This window comes from Hipposideros armiger, unplaced genomic scaffold (genome assembly GCF_001890085.2).
Source record: "Hipposideros armiger isolate ML-2016 unplaced genomic scaffold, ASM189008v1 scaffold_134, whole genome shotgun sequence".
In the NCBI taxonomy this organism is placed as follows: Eukaryota; Metazoa; Chordata; class Mammalia; order Chiroptera; family Hipposideridae; genus Hipposideros; species Hipposideros armiger.
Window position 1 is genome coordinate 3,654,048 of NW_017731484.1, and position 15,239 is coordinate 3,669,286.

The following is a 15,239-nucleotide window of genomic DNA, read 5'->3' on the forward strand; positions in this document are numbered from 1 at the left end:
TTAGCACACATTCAAAGGGAGAGACATTGGTGTACATACCAATAGGCAGGGGCCATGGGTACATTTTACAGGCTGTCTACTGCAGCCTCCACACTACCCAGCAAGTTTTAGCTCCCCAGCGAAGGGTGGGTAATTCCTTCTCACTGCAGCTGACCCTACTGCATGCCTTTTGAAGCCTACTTTCTTTAGATGTCAAACAATGTCATGGGCTAGTCGCTTGAAAATCAAGTGAGGTCCGCAGACCAGCAGCAGCAGCAGCATTTGAGAGGTTGTTAGAAATGTGACTCTCAGCCCCTCCCCCGCCTGTGACTCAGAACCTGTATTGTAACAAGGTGCCCTGTGAGTCATGCATACGAAAGCCTTAGAAGCACCGCCCTAGGTCCTCAAACATTGCTCTGCAATCTAAAAGGGTGAACCAGTGGTACTTCTCTTTCATGGTTAAGGCTGCCCCAGCTGCTCTCCAGAACAGCTGAGAGTTCCTCTAAACCTGACCAATCTCAAGTGCCTCCTGGTTTGGAAAGAATCTGTCTGGGCTGTTCTTCTGACATTCACAAAGGAGTGTTTTGGCTTCTATATGAATTGGACAAGTAGAATTGTGGCTGGATTTTCTTGGAGAGGCTATGTGTTTATTCACTTACTTATTTCACACATAGTTAATTAAGCATCTACTGGATACCAGGCCCCGTTTTAGTTGCCGACTACCTAACAGTGCCACACACGTCAAGGTCTCTGACCTCGTGAAGCTTACCTTCTATTGGAGGAAGACAGACAGAACTAATAAGCACGCATATCATCATGTCAGAGGATAAGGGCTGTAGAGAAAACATGAAGCAGGTAAGGGGGCTGGGGAGTGCCAGGGGTGGGGGACCTCACCAAGCAGGTGACAGTGGGCAGTGATGGAGGAGGAGAACTGAGAGAGAGCAGTATCCCAGAAGCCACAAAGAGAAAAATGTTTCAAGGACGGTGTGATAACTGAATTAAATGCGCTGACAGGTCAACTAAGAAAAGGGCTGAGGAATGGTCTAGCAGCATGGCGATCATTGGTGACCCTGATGGGCGTTGTCTGGGTGGAGTGGAAAGGGCAGAATCCTGATGGTGTCAGTTGAAGAGAGAAGGGGTGCTGATGATGGGACACACACTGTGGTAGGTCCGTACTGTTGGGGTAGTATTAAGCCATCAGAACAGACGAGGCTCTGACACAGACTACAACATGGATGAACCTTGAGAATATGCTGAGTGAAAGAAGCCAGACACAAAGACCACGGGTAGTATGATTCCATTTCTATGAAATGTCCAGAATAGGCAAATCCGTAGAGACAGGAAACTGATTCATGTAGCCAGGGGCTGGGGGAAATGGAGAGTGAGGAGTAACGGCTTAATAGATAAAAAAGGGTTTCCTTTGGGGTGATAAAAATGCTCTGGGACTAGACAGTGCTGATGGTTGCACACTACTGTGAATATGCTAAAATCACTAAATTATACACTTGAAAATAGTTGAAATGGTACATTTTATGTTATTTATGTGTGTTTTACCACAATAAAGAGAGGGAGAAGGTATAGGAGTCCACTAGGGCCGCCATAGCAAAGTACCCCAGACGGGGTGGCTTAAATACTAGACATTTATTTTCTCCCAGCTCTGGCGTCTGGAAGTCCAAGATCAAGGTTCCAGCAGGGTTGGTTTCTGGTGAGACCTCTCTCCTTGGCTTGTAGATGGCCATTTTCTCGCCGCGTCCTCACATGCCCTTTCCTCTGTGCACACACCGCAGGAGCGAGCTCTGGTGTCTTCCTCTTCTTATTAGGACATCAGTCCTGCTGGAGTTGGGTCCCCCCCTTATGACCTCATTTAACCTTCACTATCTCTTCAAGGTCCTATCTAAAATACAGTCATATTGGGAGTTAGGGCTTCAGCATATGAACTGGTGGGGGGGACACAATTCAGTTTATAACACAAGGGGTGGAGAAGAGTCAGAGAATCAGAGACAACTGGTGCAGACAACTGTCAAAGAATTTTATTACAGGAGAGAAATGGAATAGAAATTCGGTGCGGATATGGGGTTAAGAGAGAATTTTTTTTTTAAATGGGCGGTAAGACTGCACGTTTGTAGGCCGGTGGGAATGACCTAGCAGTAGAGAAGAAAAGCTGATGATGAAAAAGAGAGCAAGGACAATTGCTGGAGTGATATGCTTGAGGAGGTGAGAAAGGATGGGATCCACTGCATAGGAAGGAAGACAGAACATAAGGGAACAGAGACAACTCAGTTAATAGGTGGGGGAGCACAGAGGATGGAGGAAGATGGCGTTACGGGCCAGGGGAGTGAGGGGATGCTTTTGAAGGACCACCGTCAGAAAGAATCAGCCAGAAACACCTTTCACTTCTTGTCTCTTAGGGAGCCGTTTGGGGGAAGTCTGGGGAAGGCTGTTAATGTTAAATCATGGGTTTATAGAGGGAAGTTGTGGTGTCTCAGATTGTGAAAGCTTTTAAAGGCCTGATGGATTGGCAGCCCCATGTTTCGCCTGGGGCAGTGATGAACAATGCAGTTTCTCTTCATCCCTTTCAAACCTAAAGTCAAACCTGATGCATAACATCTTACCCACAGCCTGTTGATTGTTGCCAAATCAAACCCCCGAGGCCTGCGAAGTTGAGGGTTTTTAAGTGAAATGTCATGGATTTAAAACAGTCTGTCCAAAGCTTAGTGCTCTCCCTGACAGGTTTAAGGTTTTGATTTTGGGATCTAGAGCCCTCAGCTTGTTAGAGAATATGGTCAGGAGAAGAAGGTAGACTCCTGTAAATCAACTACTGCCAAATGTTGGCAGCCCTGCTTTCTGTCTCCTGGCTAGAATCGAGGGTCCTGTATCAAGAAGCAATCAGGATGTTATATTGTAATTACAGAAAATACTTACTAAACACCACGTCTGTGCCAGCCCGAGTACTTGACACTTTGCATATATCACCTCATTTAATCTTCACAATCGCTCCATAGAGGAGGCACAAAATGGCCCTTAGTTTACAACAGAGAAACTAGGGAACTAGACACAGCCATGGAACTGGCACACAGAGGTAGGACTCAAAAGCAGGACTGTTTGACCCTAAAATTCTGGGATATTTTGTTTTTTTCTTTTTTAAATTTAATCAAAGAGACAAATGTATATCATTAAAGAGTAAAAAGTCTAAAAAAACACATAATAAAAAAACAAGTTTCCCACACCAATCCAATCCTGATTTTCTCATTCCCTCCCCACCCCCCGCCCAAAGCCTATGTTCCCAGCCATGACTCTGAACCTTTTTAAGATGCACAAAAGACAATGAGTTCAAATCAATTGGGAGGACTTACTCATGTTGTAGACTGAAACTATAGAAATGTAATACAGCTTTTAGAGAAGATGGCATGTATATAAGTTGACACCAACATTTTTTAAAGAGGGAACTGTTATCAGTGTTATTCATTTTAGTATTTCCTTAAAAATAAAAGGCCAGTGTTGGAGGTCGGTCTTATACTGGGTACAGCCTTCAGTGTCTTCAAGGATTATTAGCACCATCATATGCAAAATCGTGTGCATTTGTATGTGCACATATGAATTTTTCTGGGGAGAGAATCCCTAGTTTTTGTCAAATTCTTGTAGGAGGCTGTATCCTCCAAAGAGTTAAGAACCGTGGCTTTCACTCCTAAACTTAGGTTTTCCCATTGTAGATTGGAAGAGACAGAAGGATCTTGGTCTTTATTTTCATGGGAGTAAGAAATGGACCCGGACCTATGAGACCGCAGTCCACAAAGATGTGTTCCCCTCAAGCCCGTGGTCATTGCAGCCACCGCTGACTTGCACAGTCCTTGCCTTAGAAGGCTCGACAAGGATCCTCATCTCTCATAGAGCTTTGACGGGACTCTCAGGGCTAGAGTTCGTTTCCCTTTGACCACCAGACTTCCCAGAAACTTCTGGTTTCCTTCCATGTTACCGAAATGTTGTCAGATCACACCCTAGAAACAGGGCCTCCCTCCATCTTCTCCCTCCATGACACCAGGAGCCGGCCAGCCTGGGCTTAGCTACATCTCAGCCTTGTGGTGCCTCATGCCTCAGTTGTCCCTGCTGAGGTTACTGAGGTAATTTCCAGTCTCCGTTCAGTTTTTATGTGACCAAGAAAGAGACTTGGAAACTTTTCCCAGCCTTCTCTGAATCTCTGCTCTTTTAACTCAGAAACCAGGGGAGGATTATAAAATTAAATTTTTATGACCTCCTGTGAAGCAATCCAGCCACTGGATTGCTTATAACCTCACCCATCGCCGGCCTTGCTGCATTTGACTAGGGCCTAGAGAACGGTGATTCCGAGTCCTCACAGTCATTCTCCCCTGGCAGTTGTTTACATCCACTGCACCATTTCACATGTTCTGCAGGGATTCTCTAAGGGGCATGGGAACATAGCAGAATCTTCAATAGAGGAGAGAGCCATTGAGTTAGAGAGAGACCAGCTTGGTAATTTGGGTCTGGATGTGGGATATGCTAGAAATGAACTGCCCAATTCTGAAGAACAGCTACTCACATGAAGACAGCTGAGTCCCAGGCCTCTGGGTAGCATCAGAGGGTTTTGGTATCTTCTCAGGCTCTGGCAGAAGCCCCTGAGAGAGACAGAACTCCTTAGCAGGGCTCACATCACAGTTCTGCAGGCTGGGGTGGCGTGGGCCAGGAGCAGGTCTATCCAGAGCTGGCCCAGCCTTCAGTGCCAGGACAGAGAGACACCAGTGGGAGCTCACTGGGTGCAGCGTCTCAATGAAGGGCCAAGATGGGAGGTGTGGCTGCTGGCTGAAAAGAGGGAGTTCCCAGAATAAATAAATACCCGATAATGAAGTCAGACTGCATCCAGACGAAGCCTGAGCAGAAGCTCAGTAGCATGCCGACCTTTTTCAGAATAAATCCTGAATGTAATAATAGAGGAGGACATTATGAAAACGAAAAACAATTGCATTAGCTGTTCCAGAAAGAAATTCACCGGCTTGATGGAATACAAAAGCTAATCGGGTGCCTGTTTTTTTATTGGGTTGTCGGAAAAGTCATGATGCATTTTTGCAATGAAAAACATAGAAAAAATACATCATGACTTTTCCAACAACCCAATAATAAGGCTAGAGCTTAGAATGGAATATCCCTAATCATTTGATTATTTTGCTGTACAACAAGGTGCACAATGCACAATGCCTGTGTCTTCTAACCACATTATTACCAGGGCAGCCTGAGGGGCTCCGGCTGCTTTGTCAGCTTAGTGCGTGGGAGCTGTATGTAGCTGCAGAGTGGTGTGTTCTCAAGGCAGGGTGGAGTTGATGGCTAAGGTCTGGGGTGGGGGTGGTAGCAGGGTGGTAAGTAGGATTTCAGCAGAGCTGGAGAGAAGAGTGGGTGAGACCTGCAAGAGACACTCCTTTGCCTTTCCTTGGTTCCTGAATGACCATCCTGGTGGTCATTCTCCTCTCCCTCCGCCAGCTTTCTGGAAGGGCTCTGATGCCCAGAAGAGCAGGTGGCAATTCGTGGAACTTCTGTTCTTGCTCTTGGCTGTGCCTCCTGTGATTGTGTTTTCTGGGCATTCATGCGCACGCTTTCCAGCTTGTCCCCTTTCCCTTCTCCTCAGTTTATCACAGTTCAGTGAAGAGAACATGATGGACCCCTACAACCTCGCCATCTGCTTCGGGCCCTCGCTGATGTCAGTGCCGGAAGGCCATGACCAGGTGTCCTGCCAAGCCCACGTGAACGAGCTGATCAAAACCATCATCATCCAGCATGAGAACATCTTCCCAAACCCCAGGGAGCTGGAGGGCCCCGTCTACAGCAGAGGAGGAAGCACAGAGGATTACTGGTAGGGGGCTCAGGGCTGGAGGAAGGGGGGTGTCCCCAATGCACACTGGCCTGGGGACCAGATGGCCAAGCGAGACCAGAGGGAAACACCTAGATCCCCCACTCCCAGGTGCTTCAAGCTGCCAGGATCTGGGGACAGTGTAGGCAGGGCCTGACCTTGACCTGACCTACGGAGTAAGTGTCACTTCATGCCACCTCCCTTCCTTTGTGAGTTCTGAGTGGTGAGGGAACATTCTGAAAGATAACGACAACAGTGATAGTGATATTAATAATCTCCAGGAAAGGAAATTTTATAGAGCTGTACATAGAACTGCTGTTGGGCACTCACCGTGTCGCTCAGTCTCCTGCGCTGTGCTGTGCATTGTGAGACACCGTCCTGGTTCCTGGAGAAGTTCTTATTGGGAAGAGTTTAGCTATGAGGCATCATTTCCCCACTGTGAGTTTGTAAGATGAGCATTTAGAATGATTTCAGAAATCGTGAAGAGGAAGAGGGGTAAGCTCCAATTTCACCATGTTGGCGCAGTTCCACCGTGAAGTGGGATGAAATTCTGTGGAGTGAGGTTTGCCGTGCCCCAGCCTGGGAGCAGAGATACGACAGGATCCTAAGGCACACGGACCCTTCCGTCAGACAAATGATGCATGACTGTTTCCATTTTACAGACAAAGTCAGTCACTGCAACGCAGAGAGGCCAGTGACAATCCTCAGGCCTCCCCGGTGATGGGGAGTCCAACCCTGATCTCGTCTCTCTCAGTACAGGGTGCTGTTCACTACCCTACACTGCCCGCAGGATACCACTTACAATGTCATTTTCCCACTAAACACGACAGCTGCCTCTCTCCTTTGTTCCCTAACATCCCTTACCTTCTCCTCCCCCTCCCTCTCCCTGCTGCCCCTAAATAGTGTTTCAGCCTGGGCTGAACGCGTAATCCAAATCGGATTCCGTCTGAATTCAACATCTGGAACCAATTCAGCCAGCCCCAATGCTATCGACTGAGGTAGGGAGGACAGGGGAGGTTGTTTACTTAGAGACCAGTCTGTCCACACTTCTTCCTGATCTCCACAGAAGGAGCGTCCTGCCCATGGAAGGGAAGAAAATGATATTCATGTGTCTAAACATAAAAATATCCCTGACATCCCTGTCCAGTCTTCTCCGCTGTCCCACAGATCCTAGCGTCTGGGTCGGAACTGGAGGAACCTAGGCTTGCCAGCTTGCAGAGAGAGTTTTTTGTCATTGACAGATGGTCGGTGGGGACCTGGGAGGTTGTTCGGTCTCAGCCTACTAGCTCGGCAGCTCCAGGGAGCTGTCCTTGTGCACGTGACTTGGAGAGTTGGTTCCCCCCTTGCATGAGTGTTGAAAAGCTGTGGGATAGTGTTCCGAATTCCTGCTTTTTACCTTCCCTCTAAAGTCTGCCCTCACTTCTCAAATATCAAACCACTGCCTGCTCTGGACTGATCCCAGGTCACAGAGCCCCCACGGCCCCAGCAGGGGGTGCGGAGGGGTGGCTCCAGGAGCAGGACCAGAGGGCAGCTTCCGCCAGTTCTCCAAGGTACTCCCCTCTGCCCCTTGTTGTTTGTTGTACTCCCGACATTTGTTAGCGGCCTCTGGAAAAACCACAAGATGAGTCAGGGATGTTCCTACCGCAGACTGGGTGGGTGGGCCCGGGCCTCAGGCCAGAAGCACCCGAGGGTCAAGAGTAAATGACTTTGGGGTTAGAGGGACTGCCTGACCTCTGGATTCACACCCACTGAGAAGATGCCCAGCCCCTCCTCTTCTTTGGGAATAGTGGGACGTGCCAGTGCAGTGAGCTAAGATGGATGAGGAGGTGAAGGCGGAGTGGGAAAAGGGGTGCTAGAGCCCCAGAATCCTGGAGAATGGCCAGGAGACCAGAACAGCTAGGAAGAGGGAGTACCAGGCCCCTTGGCCTCCCCGCAGCGGTGGAGAGGAGAGGCCAGCTCCGTCTCACCACGCCTACCAGTCTTGAGACTGGAACCCGGTTTCCTAGGAACGCCCGCCAGGTGGCATGCTGGGCTTCTTCTGCGACGACAGGTGTTGGTGGGCCTGGGGGTGCTGGGGTGCAGGTGTGGAACGAGAGAAGCATAGGATTTTAAGACTAGAGGGGACCTTAAAACGTATCATCTTGCCTTTACCTTAGAGCAGTGGCTTTCAAAGTGGGGTCCCCAGACCAACAGCACCTACATCATGTGGGACTGGTTAGAAATGCAAACAGACCTAGTGAATCAGAAACCTGGGGGACGAGGCAGCCTGATTTTAACAAGCCATCCCGGGCTCCCTGAAGTTTGAGGACGACTAGCCCTTAGTGGATGGCCCCATCGATGGGCTTGGAGCCCTGGGGAAAGTGAGCCTTCGCCCTGTGCACTCCTGGGGCTCTGACGGTTTCCAGCATGTCACCAAACCCATCAGAGGGTTTTTAGGCCCAGAAAAGAGTGAGAAATCATGCCCACAGTTTTTGACAAAGAAGAATCTCTGTAACGTCTTCCCAGAATATTGTTCTCTGGAGTCTAAGAACCTCCTTGGAACGGACTTGCTTCACATGAGGTGAGTTCTGAAGTGGTCCCCTGGTCTTTGAGGAATTTTGAAGGGACTGAAGGACTCATCCCATGAGGAGGGAGAGGCTGTAGGCTCAAAGGTAGAAACCTGAGGCTGGGCGGTGGGATGAGGGGATGATGGTTCCATAGAACTACTGGGAAAGGCTCATTCGTTACCACCAACTGCCAGAGGAAGAACCTTTAGAAATGAACAGGGCTTGTGGGTTTTTCTACCTTTCTGGAAGTCAGAGCATCCTGGTGCCCACCTATCCCCACGCACTCTGAAGTCCACAGGCCAGGAGATCAAGAGGCGAACCCACTTTCCTACTAACTGCCCTGGCCATTCTCGAGTCTCAGCCCTGGGTGGTTTTAGACTCTGTGAGTTTTTCCAAGAATCTGACACAGCTTCCATCCCCTGTCCTCTTGCGGAGTCCAGCCCACAGCAGCCTTCTCTTCCCCTACGCGTGTTTCCCCTGCCCCACCCCCAGTTCCGCGATTCGCCTCCTACTTTGTCACAAGCACACAGGCTCGCTCACGAAGCAGCATAGAGGCGTCAAGCAAAATGAGACAGAAGGACAGGAAGTACCACTTATTAATCACCCCCTCTTACTTCATTGAATCCTCACACAATTCTGTGAGGTATACACGCCATTATCCTCAATTTATAGATTAAGTAGCTGATGCTTAAAGAGATTAAGTAACTTGCCTAGGATCACACAGCTACCAAGTGTCAGCTGGCCTTTGGATCCAGTGGTATCTGATACTAAAGCCTAGTGTATTTCTTCCACCATGTCCCCTCCGGAAACTAATTCACCTAGAGAAACAGCCCTGGGAGGAGTTGAGTGGTTCCGTGTTTTCTAAAAGATTTATGAGTTCAAAAGGGGTTCCCTTTGTCTCAAGATATTCTAAGTACAGTAAGTCCCCGACTTATGAATGAGTTCAGTTCCGGGAGAACGTTCGTAAGTCGGATTCATTCGTAAGTCCAACAAAGTGAGTCTTATACACCTTTGACACAAATACAGTATACAATGTAAAGCCAATGGTTGAACGATTCATGTTATAAGAACAAGTGACGTCTACCATCTTTTTGCCTCAGTCCAATCTCTCAATTATTTTCACTTTTGTTTCCATGGTTATTGCTTTGCGCTTCCTAGCAATCCCCTCCACATCACCACCGTTCGTATCTGTGAAAGTTCGCAACTCAAATGTTCCTAACTGTAGTCTCAAATAGATTTTGTAGCAGGAGTTGGACTGGAGAACCTCGGAAGCCTTATATTTCATTGCTAGCATTTGTCTCTAGTGTGCAATCAGAATATAGAGAGCATAGATAGATGCCATGCCCTTGCTCTGAGGAAGAAGACATGAATTTTGTAAGCCAGCGCTGAGGTCCCGATTACTCTTGCTTCTGTTGCAGCGACAGCCCTCATGGAGAGACTACCTCGGCTGAAGACTCCACCCAGGATGTGACCACAGAGCACCACACAAGCGATGACGGTACGAGGTCCTGCTTGGGGTCAGTGGGGCCACCAGGGTTGAAGGCCATCTGTGCTCCTGATGAACCTCCCTGCTCAGCAGTCCCCTGAAGACAGGCAGGGAGCCCTCCTTTAATTCTTCCCCTTTCTCAAAGAAGCAGCCCACCTTCTTAAACAGAATGGTCCCTGTATTAGACCAGAGGTGAAGAACTAGACCTTTCATAGCCCTTCAGCCTTCTTGCCCCAAAACCCTGCCCTTCACCCGCCTCCCAGCTCCTTGTCTCATCAGCGTGACGTCAGCCCCTGTCACAGGCCAGACTCCCGCCAGGTAGCTAGAGACCAAAGTGAAGGAGAGCTCATTTGGAAATCAGTAAGCCTGGGGATAGGAAAGCTGGATGCCAAAAACCCAACGGAAGCAAGCCAGAGGGGAGTGGAAATCAGGGCACAGAAACCACACGCTTTCACGCCCACCAACTGGAAAAACTGACCCTTTCCAGAGCACAGACGTGCAAGCGCCGCGTGGCCTGATGGGTGTGTATCAAGAGGTGGAATGCACAGCTGTCATCCGCAGGCCCCTCGGCAGTACCCATGATTGATTAGGGTCTGTCCAGCCAGCAGCGCATTTCCCCCTCTTTCTGACAGTTCCGCACCTCATTTTTGGATCACTTGGGCTCTGGAAGACTGAGTAACTGACAAGAGGCCTCAGAATTTTCTGGGCATGAGAATGAAATGGCACAGTGTGCAGAGCTTTCCCTGTTCTCTGCCTTGCTGTGAGTTCTACAATCCCTAGCCAGCTTTTAGAAACAATTAGGGCTGCTTATTTGGATCCTGATGTCAGACGGATCGGTATGATAATTTGCCACATTATGGGAGGGGAGTAGGTGAACTAGGGAAGTTCATATTTGGTTAGAGCCTACCGTGTGCCCAGCACTCCAGACGTCTTATCTCCTAACCCCTGATGAAATAGATAGAGCTGCTGTTTTATCATGGAGAAAACTGAGGTCAGAGAGGTCATGTACAATACCTGAGGCTGTACAGAACTGAGATTGGGATACATAGATAGGCCTTCTGTGGTCTGCCTCCTGTAGTGAGATCTCAGCCCTCCCATTCAGGAGCAGACTTGAGCCAGGGCTGTCTAGGCATGGTCTTGTTTGTCAAGTAGCCTTTCTCTTCACTACTCAGAATATCTGACCAAAACCTCAGGTTCCAGGTTTCTGGGGGCCTTCTTTTTGCTCTCTGACCTCTACCTGCAGCCCAAAACAGATATTAATAATGGTGACAATAAGAAGAATGACTCACACATACATAGCATTTACTATGGGCCAGGCGCTGTTCTAAACACTTTTACAAATTGTTATTAATCTGAACAAACAAACAAAAAACCAAACTGATAGATAGAGACAATAGAATGGTGGTTACCAAAGGGGAAGGGGAGTGGAGGAGGATAAGAAGGTCAAGGGCTCAAATTTATGGTGACGGAAGGGTACTAGACTTCCTGTAGGGAGCACACAATAGCGTATACGGATGTCATAAAGTTGTACACCTGAAATTGATATATTATTAACAATGTTACCCCATACATTTAATTTTTTAAAATTATTGTTAATTGACTCCTTGTAACTTGATGCAAAAAGTGCAGGGATCTGTTTTATAGACGAGGAGATGGAAGTTCACAGAAAAGTAAAAATAAATTGCGTTTGCAAACCCTTTTTAATTTTTCCAATCATTTTTATGCACATTTTTCCATATATTGTCCACAAAATACATTTCCATATTTTGCTCCTTGGAAAGTTGATTTGGCAAGTTATTTTCTTTTTATAGAGACTAAAAGCTCATGTTCTAATAGGGAGAATAGATAACAAATTATTGAAAATATGATAAGTGTTATATAGTTAATGGAGCTATTTTATAATCAGAAAAGAAATAATGCTTACAAATACAGTACGGCAAGTTCAATGGTAGAGGTTGGCCTAAAGAGCTCCCTCCGGAAGCACCGAAGAAGTTACTATCAGAAGCAGGTGATGTTTGAGTTGTGACTTCATGTGTTTCATTAGGTAGATGAGAGAGACGGGGGTCCCTGGTGGGGGGAACAGTGTGAGCAAAGGCCGGAAAGGGTATACAGGTGCGTTCAGGATGAGGGTACAGTCTCCACGGGAGTTACCTGCTTTATACATTTTCCATGGCCTATTTTTCATACAAGGTTAGCTTCCCACCACTGTAAGTTCAGCTGACTGGGCGTTTCCTCTCGCTTTCCTGAGTCTGTGAGTCCCAACAACATGTGTTTCCTTCTTTTCCCTGCTCTCAGAGTCTGAGCCCATCGAGGCCATTGCCAAGTTTGACTATGTGGGCCGGACAGCCCGAGAGCTATCCTTCAAGAAGGGGGCATCCCTGCTGCTTTACCAGCGGGCTTCCGACGACTGGTGGGAAGGCCGGCACAATGGCATCGACGGACTCATCCCCCATCAGTACATCGTGGTCCAAGACACGTACGTTGGGCCCCCTGCACCTTTAGGGGTCCCTGGCTGCATTGTGGGAGAGAGGCTTTATTTCTGGAGCCATAGGAAGATGAGGGAGACCAACCCCCAGCATGGAGACCATGTACCAGCACGGTCATGAGCTCACACAGTTCCTTGAAGAACCCCCAGACTCAGTGGGGAATTGTTGTTTAATCTCTCCACACTGTTTTCCCCTGCAGATCAGTCCTCCACTGCCCTCCCACACCCAGCCTCGACGCCCCCATGCCCTCACCCCTGTCATGAGAAACTTGCCAGCCAGTGCTCATCCACACTTATGCCTGATGAGTGATAATGCGGGGTTATTATTTGACCACTCACATTTCCTTTCTGGAAAGATCAGGTTGGGAAAACATTTTTACTTCTCTTCCTTTTTTTTAAACAACTATGTCCACCTCCACCTGATGGGCCACTGATGGCGTTTTTCCACTTAAATGAAAAGGATGAGTTAGTTCCTTTTCTAAGACAAATCTAGCTTTAAGCAGCCTTGTAGAAATGACCCAGTTTATCTAACCCCGATGAGGCAGACTTAGGGAAAGACGGGAGAGGAGGGGAAAGCATGTCAGGGAATAAAGAGAATGTGCACTGGTCCTAGGAGACGTCATCAGATGGGCTGTCAGTTGGTTCCCTCTCTTTGAAGCATTGGCTCCCGGCAGGAAGGCTTTTCCCCGTGGCCCCCAAGCAAGCCTCCCGGCCCCTTTGCCCTGCTTCTGGCCCTAGCTCCCTCCTCTTGGCTATGATGCTGTCAGTGTTTTTAGCCCTTCCCTTCATATTATTTTTTAAAGGTTGGTATCCTGAATGAGTCTGCACCCTCCCAGCCTCTCCCCAGCTCCTTCTGCAGGGAACTCCTCCCTGTTGATAACATCGCAAACCTGGTGGCCATCAGTGCGTGGGCAGGACCCTCCCAAACTTAGCATTATGACTTCACTACAGGACTGAGAGAAGATGACTTGTGGGGGAGACGGGGCTTCCTTTGTCACCAGTAGCCAGAGGGGCCAGGAGAGCAGTGCAGAGACCCGGGACCAGCCAGGACGCTCTAAGCGGGGCTGGATACGCTACGACAGAGTGTGGTGGGGTCCTGCCTCAACGTCGGCATCTGCAGAGCCACCGCAGAGCGGACTGTCCTTACCCAGCAATGCTCAGGACCTCAGCAAATATACCGCAACCTGGACTGGCCTCCTCTCTCTCCAGGAGGTGGCCCCAGCACAGCAGCGTGGGGTAGAAGGCAGAGACCACGAGCCCAGGTGTCCCCTAGCTCAGCTCTCCGGAGTTACTGAGGATCCCACAGAACTCAGCGGGACTATTTATTTTTATTTAAACAACCCTCCCAAGACCGTTAGGTTTCCTCGCCTCTGCTCACAGAGCTAGCTCAGCCAGACGCTGCTGCTGCCAGAGCCATTGTGGGGTCACGCGCGCATGTGTGTGTGTGTGGGGGCGGGCCATATTGCCAAGTTAACTCTGCTTTTTGTGTTGTTTTCCCTGCCTGCCTGCCCCTTTTCCCCCAGCGAGGACGGTGTCGTGGAGAGGTCCAGTCCAAAGTCTGAGATTGAGGTCATTTCTGAGCCACCTGAAGAAAAGGTGACAGCCAGAACGGGGGCCGGCTGTCCCAGTGGGGGTCATGTAGCCGATATTTATCTTGCAAACATCAACAAGTAAGCTCTGCTTTTCATTTTCTGCTCCTCTGAATGACTTGCCTCACCCAGCCTCACCCTCGGGCCTGGCGCCCCCTCTCCATTCCTGTGCTGCACAGAGGGCTCCCGGCTCCCCCGGGCCTAACAGTTTGCATGTGCTCCTTGCTGCTACCAGGCAGACAGGGCTGAGGAAGCTCGCTCAGGCCTCCTCAGCAGGCCCAGGTTCCAGCTAGCTGCCCTCGTGCCGTGGAAGGGGCCTCCGTGGTGTGTTCTCGCAGCGTCTCAGCTCCGACCTTCCTGGCTGTCCGACTGCTAAAGCTTTGGCCAAAGCTTTGGTCACTGTAGGCAACCTGCTTTTGCCCTGTTTCTCAGAGATGCCTTCTCTTTTCCAATTCTTACTCAAATAGTAGTCTGTGTTGTCTTCTTTGGCCCTTGCCTGCCCGAAGATCCGAAGTCTTGTGTGTCTTCCACTAGGCTCGTGTTAGCCCAGATGGGTTTGTTTAGATGTGTGTCTGTTTCTCCCCTGCCCCGCAGTCACTCCTGTGGAGGAAAGGAGACCACGGTGCCCCCTAAGCTCTCTATTCATTGTCTAACTCTAGCTCCCTTTCTCTCTGCTCTTTAACACAAGGAAACATCATTTTCTGTTTTCCCCTGTTGCTTTAGCCTTGTGTATTATCCTTCCCTATTAGACCCTTTGCAGATTCCCACTCCTGTCCAGCAGGCTCTTAACTGTGCCCCCAGCTTTCACTGTGGCTGTTAGCAACATCTTTGGGGTTTTAACTCCACCCACACCCCCGATCTGGCTGCCTAGAGGGATCCCACGCCTGCGTGCTGCTGCCTCCCCTCGAGACATTCAGGTTATTGGAGAACTAATCTCATCTCAAGGGGCCAGACACCAAGTCCCAAAGCCTACAGACCTCTTTCCGCCAGACCCTGAAACTTGGCCCAGAGCCAGCAGGATGACAAGCCCCAGGGCGCTCCTGATGAATATGGATTGGAAACGATGTACAGTTTTTATTCCCCTCTGGCTTTGGAGGAATGAAATGATTTGCACATTGAAAACCTGTTAACCATAGCCTCTGGACACTGAAACTGGAAGGAGAATAAAAGATGCTTGTTGTTTTTAAACTGCACCAGGTCGCCCAGATCTCTTGGCTTCTTTCCAACCAGACGGTAGCAGGGGGCGTGGTTGGGGCACGTGGCTCTTCTCCATCTCTTTCGCCCTCGAGTTAGTCAAGTA

General features: G+C 49.1%; 1 protein-coding gene across 6 annotated transcripts in view; it reads left to right on the forward strand.

The window, feature by feature from the left end:
* SRGAP2 (SLIT-ROBO Rho GTPase activating protein 2) overlaps positions 1-15,239 on the forward strand; it is a 256,272-nt gene that overhangs the window by 233,036 nt on the left and 7,997 nt on the right. For 4 of the 6 annotated variants that reach the window (XM_019649654.1, XM_019649653.1, XM_019649657.1 and 1 more), the window contains 4 exons: positions 5,612-5,836; positions 9,798-9,877; positions 12,161-12,341; positions 13,874-14,020. In XM_019649654.1, coding sequence (XP_019505199.1) covers positions 5,612-5,836; positions 9,798-9,877; positions 12,161-12,341; positions 13,874-14,020 — 633 coding nt within the window. Of the gene's footprint in view, positions 1-5,611; positions 5,837-9,797; positions 9,878-12,160; positions 12,342-13,153; positions 15,133-15,239 lie in introns of those variants that run through there. The other 2 variants (XM_019649659.1, XM_019649658.1) reach the window with 2 other exon arrangements.